The sequence below is a fragment of the Cottoperca gobio genome, chromosome 6, assembly GCF_900634415.1.
Source record: "Cottoperca gobio chromosome 6, fCotGob3.1, whole genome shotgun sequence".
NCBI classification, from domain to species: Eukaryota; Metazoa; Chordata; class Actinopteri; order Perciformes; family Bovichtidae; genus Cottoperca; species Cottoperca gobio.
In genome coordinates, this window is record NC_041360.1 from 4,588,223 (window position 1) to 4,602,675 (window position 14,453).

The 14,453-nt window shown below is 41.0% G+C and overlaps 1 protein-coding gene across 3 annotated transcripts in view; it reads right to left on the reverse strand.

Moving 5' to 3' along the window:
• Positions 1–984: 984 nt before the first annotated feature.
• ano10b (anoctamin 10b) overlaps positions 985–14,453 on the reverse strand; it is a 13,843-nt gene continuing 374 nt past the window's right edge. Inside the window, exons 1-18 of one of the 3 annotated variants that reach the window (XM_029433571.1) lie at positions 14,275–14,439; positions 13,869–13,916; positions 13,023–13,772; positions 12,818–12,887; positions 11,488–11,756; positions 10,636–10,809; positions 9,467–9,604; positions 8,923–9,039; positions 8,654–8,770; positions 7,169–7,498; positions 6,753–6,935; positions 6,478–6,533; positions 6,318–6,392; positions 5,499–5,663; positions 5,221–5,412; positions 4,992–5,129; positions 3,115–3,231; positions 985–3,029 (exon numbers count right to left, since the gene is read on the reverse strand). In XM_029433571.1, the coding sequence (XP_029289431.1) occupies positions 3,006–3,029; positions 3,115–3,231; positions 4,992–5,129; positions 5,221–5,412; positions 5,499–5,663; positions 6,318–6,392; positions 6,478–6,533; positions 6,753–6,935; positions 7,169–7,498; positions 8,654–8,770; positions 8,923–9,039; positions 9,467–9,604; positions 10,636–10,809; positions 11,488–11,749 (2,088 nt within the window). In that variant the 5' untranslated portion in view covers positions 11,750–11,756; positions 12,818–12,887; positions 13,023–13,772; positions 13,869–13,916; positions 14,275–14,439 and the 3' untranslated portion in view covers positions 985–3,005. Of the gene's footprint in view, positions 3,030–3,114; positions 3,232–4,991; positions 5,130–5,220; positions 5,413–5,498; positions 5,664–6,317; positions 6,393–6,477; positions 6,534–6,752; positions 6,936–7,168; positions 7,499–8,653; positions 8,771–8,922; positions 9,040–9,466; positions 9,605–10,635; positions 10,810–11,487; positions 11,757–12,817; positions 12,888–13,022; positions 13,773–13,868; positions 14,052–14,274; positions 14,440–14,453 lie in introns of those variants that run through there. The other 2 variants (XM_029433569.1, XM_029433570.1) reach the window with 2 other exon arrangements.

Sequence of the window (14,453 nt, forward strand, 5' to 3'; positions counted from 1 at the left end):
GCAGTGTGCTGATTTCATAGAGAACGTGGACAGTGATATTGTACAGTGTTGTTTCTCCCTGACCCCATGTCAATACATTGATTGTGTTTGAAAATGTGCACCACTAAAGCACATTATCAACTGAAATGATAGGTAATAGGAGACACACACATAAATCACAGAGTGGGAGGAATGGGTGATCAATAGGACCACAGTTAGTTTTTGCCTAGGTGCCACATGTGTTCCTCAGTCCACAACACATCAGGCACTGGGCTATTCTGATACATGATGATAAGCCACATGCCCATGTGAGGAATAACAAAATGCAATTACTAAAGGACCAACACACACACAATCTACTGTATAATGCAGCCGGTGGTTGAAGAAGCATTTGATGCTTTAGTAAAATTAGCAATACCACAATGTAACATTTCAAGGAAGTCTTGCATTCAAAGTGTTAAGTATAAGTACATACATATGAGCTAAATGTACTTCATCGATATTCATTATGCAGCAGAATGTCATATTAGTATCTACTGTTGTATGTTATGTTATTGGATTATTATTGCAAAGCAATAACATGTAAGCAGCATTTTAACGTTGAGGTGGAGCTAATCATAATCACTCCATCTGCTGTTGGAAATCATAATCTTTATAATGTATTTTATATGTTCATCACGTTGTGTAAGATCTTAATCTGTTGCGTATCAAATCATCTGCTTTATAAAGGTAGCAGGTAAGCCCAAGGTAATGCTTTAACAGAAGTCCAAAACCCAAAGATATTTAGTTTACTATCACACACTATAAAGTATTGTTTGGCAATTTTGCTTGAAGTATAACTTAAAAAGTCATTATCAAATTAAAATCCACTGATTCATTTTCTGTTGACCAGCTAAGTGATTAATGCACTAATCCCTTCAACTCTAGAACATAAACTAGTAACTGCAGCAGTCGCATTAATGCAGTGAAGGAGGCTTTTCATAAAGAGTAGACACGGAAAACATCTAATTAACTTCTGTGAGTTTATTGCAGGACAACCAGCAAACAGTGTCACCTCGGTTTCTGACCTCAAATCCTGATCCTGGTGCCATCTTATTGAAAAGTTCATCTTCACTAACTCATCACAACCATTCAGAACAGAGCACACACACGCACTTATAGGTTTATAATTAGTGTCAGACGTGCACATGTACAGCCGCATGAGGAAGTCTCACCGCCCATCTGCAACCTTCCCCATGCATTTCTACAGCCAGCAGGGTGAAACTCTGCATGTGGAATAACATGGAACAGTGAATACAAGTGAACAGTGCCTCCTGGTGGCAGTGAAAGACTACTAACTCCTTAAATCAATAACTTATATAGTAAACAATACACTAGCAGAAACGGTGGACTTCCACGGTGGATTAATCTGCACATTCATTATATTAAGTCAAATCTGCCAGCAGTCAACATAAAATAACACTAACTGTGTGAATGTAAAGGGTTAGACTATAAGGGGAATCAGCTGTTGCAGCACAGTGAACTCAAGCAGTCATTCTAAGAGGCACACAACACATTGCAAAGCGAGTAAAGACTGAAACCCACACAGAAGAAATGATACATTTGTAAAAGCAAAGCACATAGCGGTTCTTTGGTAGCTCCCCATCACTTTCAATTCAAATCTAAATCTTGGCACAGGTTCCCGTTTTCATATCGCGTTATAGATGTGCCATGGTACTATAACCACACTTTATGAAGAGGGCAGTACCATCAAGGGAGGGTACTCCACTAACTACTGGACCAGAAGCATCTCTTCTTGTTTTTCAAGATTTCTTACGAGTTTTTAAACGTAAATGCAAACAACAGATAATAAGCTCATTATTGTAGAACACATGAATACATGTGTACAATACTATAAGTCTTTCTGTTGGACTGTTGTCACTGTCAATACTGACTGAGCACTGAACTCCCCTGACACCGTACGTTTACTGGAAATACAGACTGCAAGTTTAAAGGAGAGGATTTACAATCTCACATTTTATGGAGCTAGAAATTAAAGCTGCATTATATGTTGTTTGGCCACTTGGGGGCAGCACAACAAACTGTAAACACAACATTAGCAAAGTATCTCTTTATAAAGTTGACATGGCTAATTTGTTGGCAAACAGTTGCTTATAAACCCATCCAGCAGTTAGCGAGCAACGTTCATTTGGAGTTGTGTTTCTGACCACTTGATATCCAATATTCACTCTTTTAGCTTGTTTTTGGTCTCCACCAGGAACATATCTGGCCCTTTAGCTGCTAACTGTTCCATTATGTGCACAACTCTGTAACTCTTTCTGCAGCATTCATTGGGTCTATCTGAGCTTTTTTAAATTTTTTAACTGAAGACAGCTGAATTTAGGCTGATGAGAGCGGTGAGTGTCATTCAAAACAGCAAAGTTCTGGGCCAAAAAACACAAAACAATGAGCTAAAAGATGCACAAATGCTGTCGATGCTCTTATAATCCCCACAGTGATGATACTGTCCTCTAATTATGAATCCTGAACACTAACTAATTACTATTAGCTCTAGCTAATCTGCGCAAACACACTATTAATATTGACTTCACCTACTGTAGCCATAGTGATTTTAAAAGAGCGCTCTCTTTCCCTCATTCAATCTGAACAAACCCTGTGTAAACTTCCATTATCATTATCTGTTTAAAGGGCATCTGCACACATAACCAATACATTCCATTTGCAGTCCAATATTGAATAAAAACAAACTTAAGCTGCTGTTTCAATTGCATTTGCAGTGAACACATTACATGACAGTACATTTCAAGTGGTCTACATTGCAGAAGCACCATGTTATTTAGTGAGAGCAGCAGAAACACTAACGTGTACAGGGGCAGGATTAGGGGCACAGCAGTATGCACTGTGGGCCCGGCCAGAGATCTAACACCTCTGAGGCTCCAAACAACACTGAGGTCGGTACCATCTTCTGGTTGTAGCAGCGCAGCACAGGGCAACAAAAAGCAACACCTTAACACTTTGAAACGCAATCAAGACTCCTCAGAATGCAGCTTCTGGAAGAGAAGAAAGAAAAGTTATCACGCAGATGAAGGAGAACACCAAAATGCTAAATAATTAAATGTATGTTTGAGGGTTAACCTGCTCTCTCAAGGCCTGCATAGATGTGAACTCAATATGCTCTCTCTTTTTCCGGATCCAGTCCGGCTCATCGGGGATCAGTATCGCCATGACCACCTTAACCAAGATCAGCACATGCTGCAAAAATGCACACGTCAGAATGTGAGGGTGTAATTATCACTTTCTATGACGCCCATGTTTATAATGCCTTGTAAACTGCTTATAGCCCTGTATAATTATAATGCTCTATAACAATGAACATAACACATTATAAAGCATTTTATATTAATTTATAGGGTCATGTATCATAATACTTCAAAAATGCTGGTCACTCACTGGCATTTTAGATTTAATCATGTTCTTTTCACTTTACTTCAGGCAAACAATGAGCACACAATGAGTGACTTATTACCAACCTCCGGGTCTGAAAAGTGAAGCCAATGTGAGAGTGCTTTAAACCTGCATTTTTTCAAAAGACCAGACTCCACAGGCTGTAAAAAGAAGCAGTAAGATTGTATAGAAGTCTACGAGAAAATGACCCTACTTCTCGCTTGATTTGTCAGTAAACATTTCTCAGACAAGTTTGTGGTTTCAAGTTGTGACAGGTCGCTACGACGATAACGTCCGGTTTGGGTGCTCTTCGTGCTTTTGTCTTACAACTTTAAACCTTTCACACTGTTCAGTTCATGAAAGTTAATTGTAACATTTTGCACTAAAAAGGTTTTGTTCAGCGTCCGGTTGTACGTTGCTCCACCTCTCGTGTCCCTGCTGGTTGTAAAAAAACAGGATGGCGACAGCCAAAATGCCAAACTCCTGGTTTCAAAACCAACGTGACGTCACAGTGACTTCGTCCACTTCTTATAAACAGTCTATTAACAGTCTTTTATATGCACCAAAGCTATGGAACACTTAACCTGTAGACATTAGGGAGGCAAGCTCTCTCAGTGTTTTAGTAAGTAAACTAAAAACATATCTCTTCACTTTAGCCTTATAATGGTGATATTTTATATCTCTTTACTTTAGCCTTTTAATGGTGATATTTTATATAATCTTTAATGCTGCTACTCTATGCCACTTTAAACACATTTAAATGCTTCCATTCTGTAGTGTTCATTGTTGCTATTTTATACTATTTTATGAAACGGGCTTTAAACCTAGATTTTGACAAAAGAATCTGGACTCGCAGAGACGTCTGTGGTTTAACCGTTAAAAAGTCATTAAAGAAGTTGACGGAGACTAATGGGTAGCAAAGGGAATAAACCAGTTGAAAGGCCACAGGGGCCCATTGTTGATCTCATGCTATGGCTCTGATAGTTTAAAACATTTATAAGAATGGTGTGATGGTGTCATTTACATCAACACTGTGATTATTGTACTGTAAATGCTCTTATTCTGTCTAACTTTGTACTCGTTTTTATGTTTTTTCTGTGAAGCACTTTGGGCTGCAATTCTTGTATGAAAGGTGCTATACAAATAAAGTTTATTATTATTATTATTATTATTATTATGATGCTTATAATCAGCTAGTAATTACTTAAGTCTGCCTATACCTCAGAAATTTCACTTCACACAAACAATGGCTACTTGGAGTTACATATAATTACTTTATAATGTATATCAACAGTAATGTAATGCATTATGAAAAGATTATAATGTATTACAACTGTGAGAATTATGATACATGATGATCCTTGGGTGACAATTATGAAGTATTATGATACGTGACCATATAAGTCATTATAAAATGCTCTAATGTGTTATTATTAATGTAAAACAGCATTATTAATATGTATGAGTGTTTATAACTATGATTATATAGTGCTATAGGCAGATTATAACACATTTTAGGTATGTTTATATTCCTAATGTGACTCACTAGCGACCTGTCCGTCTCTTACCTCCACCAACACGGCCAACAGCAGAATGTTTGTGCCGGTCAACCCGCCCTCCTTAAACAGCTGTTGTAACCATGGCGACAGCAGCAGCAGCCAGCAGTTGGTCACGACTGAGACAAAACTCAGGACCTCAAAAGCAATCTGAAACACAAGAGATGTGCTGTTCATTCATAACCCAGTGTGACATACTGGCTGCGTCTCATTTCTATTGTGCATAGTGTTTTCTGCTGACCCGCCACACGCCCATGTTAGCCACAGGGGGGGAGAAGGGTTTCCGGAAGAGTTTGCAGATCTTGTAGGCGTCCGACCGAATCTCTGTTAGGTTATTGATGAGCAGCAGCACGGCCGTCAGAGGATACACGCAGGAGAAAAGACTCAAATACCCAAACTGCACCAGGAGCTCGATGTACTCTGCAAACAAGCCCTGTGACAAAACAAGAAGCTGTGTCATTCACCGAGTGCGTTCTGGTCCCTGCTTTGACATGTGTAGTCTGAATCCTGTACACTCACTGGGAAAGCAGGCAGGGTGCTTTGGTTCCTAAATTTGTCCTCCTCTGGGTCGTCTTCACTCTCTGTCCTATGTGGGGCGCTGATGAATCGGTCCACCAGGAAGGGTATGACCACCTCTGTCACCTGGTTCACCAGCTGGCTCATTACCAGCAAAGAGGCGAGACGCTTCGGACAGACAAAGAGAATAAGCGAACGTATTGTCACTCAGGAAGCTTTTTATTTATTTATTTTATTCACTGACTTTTTGTGTCACACTTCAACTGTGGACTAATTCTGTAAGTCAGGCACTCCTATGTTACACCTGCAATGCTCAATTCTGGTTCCAGACCTCTAAACTGCTGCACTAATCTCAGATTTATCAGGTGACCCAGAGATGTTGGTGTTGTGCTCACTGACAGTGGTTTCCACTGGTGAGAGAAACAATTGACCAAAGCTTTGCAGGTGTGGTTAGGTGTGCCACCTAGCTACATTCATAAGGAGATTGTGATAATAAAACGTAAGCGACATTGACACTGCTGTACAAGATATGCACGTGAACTTACAGAAATATATATATATATTTTTTTTAATGTTCAAAATACATTGACAGGAAGGGTGTAATGAAAAGTACTATCACGTTGCATTATGGGAATTGTAGTATCCAGTAATTGTTATATATTATCTTGACTCACATTAGGCATAAAGATCAGGATATCTTGGCCTCTGCTACACCACCACTCTCTCCCCCCCACCAAGTTTATGAAAGTTCATTTCTTAATCTCGGGAGTCCTGCTTGAGGACACAACACTTTACTGAGACCAGTGGAAGATTTATAGTTACCTTACGAAGCAAAGGCACATCCTGCTTGAAGAAGGCAATGTGGAAGAGCACGGCAAAGTAGTTGAAAAAGGTGAACTGGGGAAGAGAGACAAGAGTCTGGTAAAAGAGTCTGCTTGGTTAAGAGGATGTAGGAGTGGATGGTTGGAGAGGAGATACTAACCACCAACACTTTGGCTGTCAGATGGTTCTCGAAGGCGGACTCCTCTCTGTGGTTCTCTAAGGGGAAATATAAGAGAAATGACTGGCTAATCACAGGCAGTATGAACAATCGTATTCGTAGTAATGTATAACCTGATCCGCTGAACGATCTTTGTGTCCCTATTACCCTTTACCTCAGCCTGACTGCATCTTTGACAAAGACAAACACTATTCCCACTGTATTCATAACATCCTCATTCTTCATGCCCCCCATGGCATCCCCTCCATCTCACTCACCATATTCAGTCAGAGACTTTGCCACAATCTTGTAAACAGTTGATAGCACATTTGTATAGACGATGTGAAGCACTGAGGGCATGTAGAGAAAAGTCTGAGACAGCAGGGAGTCCCAGTCTGTGTGCAGCTGTTGCACCTGAGCCTCCGCCCAGTAGAAACAAAGCATACCGAGTACCACCAACCCTGCAGAAGGAGACAGGGCGGGACATGAGGACGGAGGTAGAGTGGAGAAGAGTTTGGGAAGAGCAAAGCATACTTTTAGCATCGATGTGCTTTCCCATCTTTCACACACACGTCTGTATCACTTCGTCCTCAGTTGATCATTCAGCACACCTTTGGACAAACGTCACGATACTTGTATCAAACTATTGAACTTCACCCTTCGGCTCAATTCACATTTAAAATTCAAGTCGTACCTAGAAACAGCCCCACCACTGGCACTGACACCAGCGCAATACGCAGGTCCCTCTGCCATTCAGGAAAGAGCGGCTCCATACGACCCGTCACAGGGTTGACCCCAAGGTAGCCATGGAAACCGGGTCGGGGCTCTGCGAAGCGATCGGCAAGGTGCATGGTCCCCCAGCGGTAGGACAGGGAGGAGCTCCGACGCTTCCACAGCTCCATAACCACCGTGGACCAAAGCATGCTGAAGACCGCCTGGATCATGTGACCACCGACCACTGGTCCAGAGTCAGCTTCAACACTTGGGTCTGACACCGACTCATCCATCTCATGCCGGACCTCCGCTGTGATGGGCAAGAAGAGCTTAGTGTCCAGTTAGGTTTGTTTTTAAACTTACAGCTGCAATTCAACTCAAGCGTCCCTCCCGGCTCCCTGACAGTCCTGATGGCTGCCAGATACCAACACATGGGGATTTATTCATCTGGCATTGTGCTTACTATAACATATCGAGTATGGAATTAATCTGCAGATGCTCCTTGTTCAAAATATGACACAGCAACATCTATTAGTCACATGATCAATGTGACTATGTTGGAAAACCCAGTTTCAATGTTGCTTTGTGCTGTCGAGCCATCTGAACCGTGTCCTGAATGCTGAGTCTAACTGGAATATTTGCCTGCCCAGTACCGGTTTACCGTGGACTCTGTTACTCCTGTTTGGACTTTTCTACCCATGCCAGTAAACTCATGTACTTTTATTTTTATCAATAACCCCTGAACTCTTCCCGTCGGCATTTGTGTCCTATTCCCCCAGTGACATTAACTATAGGCGTAGTAACATGCTAACACTTAACAACATAATCATTACTCTGGTACCACCCTCCGGCCACGCTTTACATGCATCTTGGGCAAGAAATAAAAATGTTTCCATCCAAGTGAAGGAAGTCTTGGCCATCTTGGATACATTTTTTTAAATCTATTTTCTCAAGATCATGAATGACATTGTTATCAAGATAAGAACGTTTTTCAAGTGATACAGAATAATTATCCAAAAACAAATGAATAAAAAAGGTTGTTTTCCCAAGATAATAAACTTGCCATGTACGTAGTTAAGATTATTTTAATGACCATTTTTTGACTTTTATTGATAAGATTGGCAAATCTTCTCTTTCTTAATGAGTATGATAGCATCACAGGGCCGTTAGCCTGGCACACTCTTTGTTAAAATCCTTTCTTGTCCCTTTGTTACTTTTATTATTATTATTTCAACACACCGACCAGAGTCATTTCAAGCTCAAACAGCTGTGTCACTTTGTAATATTTGCTGTTAACATAATAAAAAAACAGCCTTATGCATCTTTGAGATACGCATCTAGGTGTGAACAGGTTCACTCCAGTATTTTGCAAAGAAAATTTAATAAAAACATTTTTATATCCATTTTGAGGGCTGAATCATAAATGCCATATGACTGTATACATGAACAAAATCTGCACACCTACCTGAGAAGTATGTGATGGACAGGCCCAGTATGGCTGGTGGAACCAGAGACCAGGTGTAGAAATCAAGGAAGCTGAAGTAGAAAGCCACGGGGCTCCCAAAGTACCCGTTGACTGAATCTGGATAAAGCCGCAGACAGGTGTAAGTGCATGGTTCACAGACATCTATTGTGAATTCTAATATATTGATATGTTTTTGCATCAGTCTCTGCCTGTGTGTGCGTACAATCAGTCATGTGGTAGTGTTTTAGTGTGCGTTTGTTTCCACCCACCCAGCGGCTGAATCAGCTGATTCCCAGAGTACCAGGCTTCACTGAGATCCTTCAGTTTGTTCGGGTTGTGGAGGGGAAACGTGTCCACAATAACACCAGCTGACCCAAGCTTCTGCCCTGCAACAACATTCACTTTTACACACACAACATCTGCCCAGGGTGACCTGAGATCGTGTGTGACAGAGGGACAGACGCAACAAATAATCAACAGTTTCACACACTTATACAGTACGTCACACACACTGAGGTCAGCATAGTGCCTCTGGACACTCGCTGGATGTGGAGAAAGCAGTTAACAAGTAACATTTACAATAGGGCTGTCTAAAACCTCAATTCTAATTAATTAGTTCCTGTTTCCATCCCCATGAAGTTTGCAATGTGAGGAGATCAGTGCACTGTAACAACTGGTGATATTCAGCTGTGTGTATTTCCATCTTTGTCCCGAGGCATTCATTGAAAAGATCAAATTAGGTAATACATTTAAAACAGATATCCTCTCGATGGATATTTCTCCAGTGTGTGCATCACGTCTCTCCGCACTCACAGATGTTGTCACGCTGCTGCAGTGTGTGGCTGTCAGACAGGCCGGGTATTCTCAGGTCTCTCTGCGCCCGCAGACCGTCCAGCTCATACTTCACTATGTACTGCCGCTCCGCCAGGGTCAGGAACACCTCCATGTTGTCTGTCACACACATGGATATACACAGATACATAAATATAGTCAGTGATGCATGAATGCAGACACACACAAGAATGAAAAATAGAGTTTTTAAGAGAGCAAGACTACAGATACAGAGTCTATACAGCAAGAGCAGCTCTGTGAGGTTGTACTACTAAAGGAGACATATGGCTCAATTTCAGGTTACTACTTTGAACTTATTTTGGGTTTCTACTAGAACATGTTTACATGCTTTAATGTTCAAAAAACACATTATTTCTCTCATCATGTCCGTCTGAATATACATGTATTCACCAGCTGTCTGAAACGTTTTGTTTTAGCACCGGTCTCATTAAGCTGCCCTGCAGGCTGTGTGCATTCCTCTGTGCTTTGAGAAGTTTGATACTTTCACAGTATTTATTTAACACTTAGACCTGCTCTATAATCAAAACAAGACATGGAAATCTCACTTTTTACAATATGGGACCTTTACATTAATGCTAACCTTAGCATGCTAACATGCTCACAATGACAATACTAATGCAAATGTTAGCAAAAGTAAGCGGTCATTCCTAGACACCTGTGCTGATGTGAAGGCCAATGGGAGCTTAAAGAGCACAGTATAGAAAGATACTCATCATGTCAGTGAGGAGGACCACAGAGAGGAGGTGTAGTGTGTAATTTGGACCTACATGATTTTCACTGGACGGTTGTGATGCACTTTGAACACAGGCAAGCATGAAAAACCTTTAGCGTGCACCTGCCAGACTGTGTAAGATAAAAGCTTCAGTTGTATGTCTGAGAAACAGGATGCAACTGTTCAGCCAGAAGGACAAAACTAAATGATAAACATTTATACACTGATAAAATTGGAAAAGACCAAACAACTGGAGATCTGAGAAACGGGTAAAGTAAACATTGAGACAGTAAACCTGCTGCTCTTGTCTTTTGATCGTGCATGTTTTTATCCATGTAAATGTTGTACTGCAGAACTAACTGGTGTTATGGTTCCAGCATGTAAAGTGTGTTCATGAATACATTCAAATATGCTGTACCTGAATATTTAAAGTTGTCTCTGTCGATGTAGGAGAAGGCTTCCATCTCCTCGGTGCGGTAAGTCTTACAGAGACCCAACTCTTCAGTGGCTTTAAGTAACGTACAGCGTGGGGCGGAGACCACGATGATGTTACCGCTGGCGTCCTCGCCCGGGTGGGCCAGTAATGCAGCACCTGGGGTGAGACAGTGTGTGGAACACCATTGTCAAACAAGAAGAGGAATAGCAGAGGAGTGCATGCATGTTGTGTATCATTACATGATGTTTACTCTGAGCAGAACACTCTGTGGTCGCACCACTCCATCAAAATATTCTAGATGTCTTGTTCATCATTTATACACATTTCCCAAAGAAATTCAGTCCGACTTATTTGGTGTTTTTGGAGACTTTGGGATCTACACAAAGTTCTGTTGGGTTTCAACATATTTTGGCAACAGTTTGCTTTTAATGAGATTTAAAAAAAAATGTTTTAAACAAAAAACAACTAGAGAAGTAAGACATTTCCACCAAGGAGAGATGAACATATAGGTTATTCCTACAGAAATCCTCCTTCGAGACTATAGTGACAACGATAAAGTGAAACAAAATGGTAATTACTCCTTATTAAAGAAGAAGTATTCATTTATACATGAATAAAGTCATTTGAATTATGAAATGAGGTGTTTATCTGCAAAACCAATATGTGTGGATATGCTGACCCTCCAGGCAATGACTCTCCAGTTCAAAAGACTTCCAGTATATGAGAGAAAGGCTCATAAATATTTGATGCGGAAGTTTTTCTTTGCAAGTCAATGCGGACAGAAGTGAGCACTACAGGACTATTGCAGCTCTTCACTGTTATTCGAGCCCTCACCTCCATCTTTCTGAGAAGCGCCAATCACTCTGATGAGCCACCTTTTTGTCTCAGGGCGAACCTTCTCTCCGAGCTTCACCAGAACCAAGGGCTCAACCCGCTCCGATATACAGCAGGGACAACTAACTCTAGTCCAGCCTGGGCCAATAGTGGTGGCACTCAGTTTGCTCAGGACCTTCTCCGCTGGAGTCTTATCCTCCGGCTGCTGGGCTGCTTCACTGCTGCTGCCACCGCCACCTTCATCACCACCTGCCTTACTCATGCTGACACTGAGGAGAAATGGTAATAAAACGGTTTTAGTTTGTGGTTCCTTTCCGCTGGTTATGTTCCCCATTCCATCATCATCACCTCCCAACAGGAGAGCTAGGGAGGAAGATCATCTTCAAATAGCTCACGGTTTGCTGAAACTGTAAAATGAATGGTGAAGTTTTCTCCTCTTCTCACAATGTTGCACTCGTTTACCATTTTTAGTGGCGCTATCGCTATGGCTCTCTATCGAGCCATGGATCTATCACTTGGTCAACATTGAAATATCTCAACAGCTATTGTGTACATGGTCGATCCCCAGAGGAAGAATTCTGGAATATATGCTAATTCACAAATGTTATAATGCTAACATGCTATCCTAAGATGGAGCCCATGGTAAACTTTTCACTTTCCTAAAATCAGCATGGTAGCATTGCGTTTCACTGTCATAGCTTGGCTATAATCCTTTTATGAGCATACTAAAAGTCACAAGGCAATAAACCAAAAGTTGTGTTACGTATGAAGGACGTTAGTGTGCCACAAGCCACTACAGACCTTTGTAACCTCCTTTCTGAGATGCTGCAATAGACTTTTTACAATCCATCATTTACGTATTTTAGTGCAGTAATATTGTCTGCATTTGCATCACCAGCTATTACATTCTAACAACATAAGACTGCATGGTGCCCTGAGACTTAACATGCAGCAAATTCAGGCATAACTTTCCAGTAATCTGCACACTGAACGTTGTCATTTGCACTCTCTAATTTCAGTTACTTGCTGCAACCATTCGGATATGAATCAACACTAAATGTTTCTCGGGAGGAAACAGTGGTTATATCGGCACGAACAGCACATAAAATAACTTCCTCTGTTTTGACTGCACACAACTGGACTTAAAGATACACTTAAAGATACAGACAAACCCAAGACCGGATAAGACTAACAGAGACACAGGAAGACAAAACGGAAAGTGACACCATCCCTCCTATTGTGATTGAGTTATATTTAAATAGACAGTGACAGAGAGAGAGCGGGAGAGAGACAGAAGGGGTGAAAGTGGATGAGTCAGGAAATACAGCACCTGTCAGGGAGTGTTGATGATGAGGTTCTGGTCTCTGGTGCTACTGCAGGCCCACACCCCCTCCAAAGTCCTGTTTGAACACACACACACATACAACCACACACACACACACACACACACACACACACACACAGAAGACGACATCTACTCAGTTTTCCTGAAAGAAACCAAAAGCAACACACTCTCACTCTTTGAACACACTTACCCAACCTCAGTGTGTGGTTCTTCCCAGTTTTCGGTTATGTGAATATGGCAGGAATGCGGAGGAACTTCCAGAGACTGCAGGGTGTGGAGGGTTGTTTGGTTTATATTCAGGCTCCTCCCTCTTTGCTCTCTGCTGTACTGCTGCTGCTGCTGCTACTGCTGCTGCTGCTGCAGCCCAGGGTCCTACTGCTCCACCTGCCTCTGCTACTCTGTGTTAAAAACACCTAAAAATGCTCCAGGGCAACTACACCTTGGTTTGAAACCTTAGACAATCTGCCACTTTAAAAACATGTTAGCTAAAGAGCACTGTTGACCTTTACTATACCCAAACAAGCAAATCCATTGTGTGACACTTGGAGAAATTATACTTCACTACCATATCAGTGGTTAAAACCTGAGGGTTGGAAACCTAAAATGGTTTATGAGATGAATGTAAGGGGTCATAAAAGGATTATCATAGAAGGAAAAGCATCCAGCTGCAATAAAGAATTATGGTTTCTTATCTTTACTTAATTTTGTATACTCCTATTTGATTTCTTAAATATCATGTATTTTAAAAAGTATTAAAGTCTGGGAAGGGGAAAATCACTCTTCATAAGAACTTCTCAAATAATTAAATGTCTTATTGTAAATTGCATTGGACAAAAGCGTCAGCTAAATGAACTGTAATGTAATATGATTTTTTTTAAAAGCCACAAGAAAAAGAGTGCTGCAGGGTTGACATTTGTGTAGGCACGTTGATGGCATCGTCCTGGATCCCTCAACAAAAGAAAAGGGATTTTTCAATTGGATTTTGGATCATTGCAGAAAATATCATCTGAGGCAAACAAACGTTTATGATACTTACACGTCACCAGATAATCTTCACTTTTATGATTTGAGACGTAAATTCAAACTGCAGAAGTAAAAAGCTAACGTTAGGCTATAAGCGAACTACACCACGGTCGCATGATTTAAACGTCAACACCTCTAAACTAATGAGGGCAAGGTGTTCGCCACTGGGACGTTCAGTAGTCTCATTCAGCCACTTGTTAGCAGCCGCCTTTTTTAAAGACACGTAACAGCTTCAAAATAAAAGAAATGTAGAACACCATTTGGGTATTTACTGATTATATTTTATGTCGTAGAACAAAATGTTTAGATCTCTTAAGCTCGTGTTAACCGCAGACCTTATTTCAGGCTTCTAACCAAAAACCTATTCGAAAAAACAAATTAAATCGAGACGAGAGAATTGAAAGTGCAAAGATAATCACCCATGTATAAGTGTACAGCAGTTCTGCGAGGCTGTACTAAAGGGACCAGCAGTACTTTGAGATACATGCTAACATCAACATGACGTGCTAATATTTAGCAGGTAATGTGTTAACCATGGTTACCATCTTAGGCTAGCTTGAATTAGCCAATTAGCACTAAACACAAAGTACAACTGAGG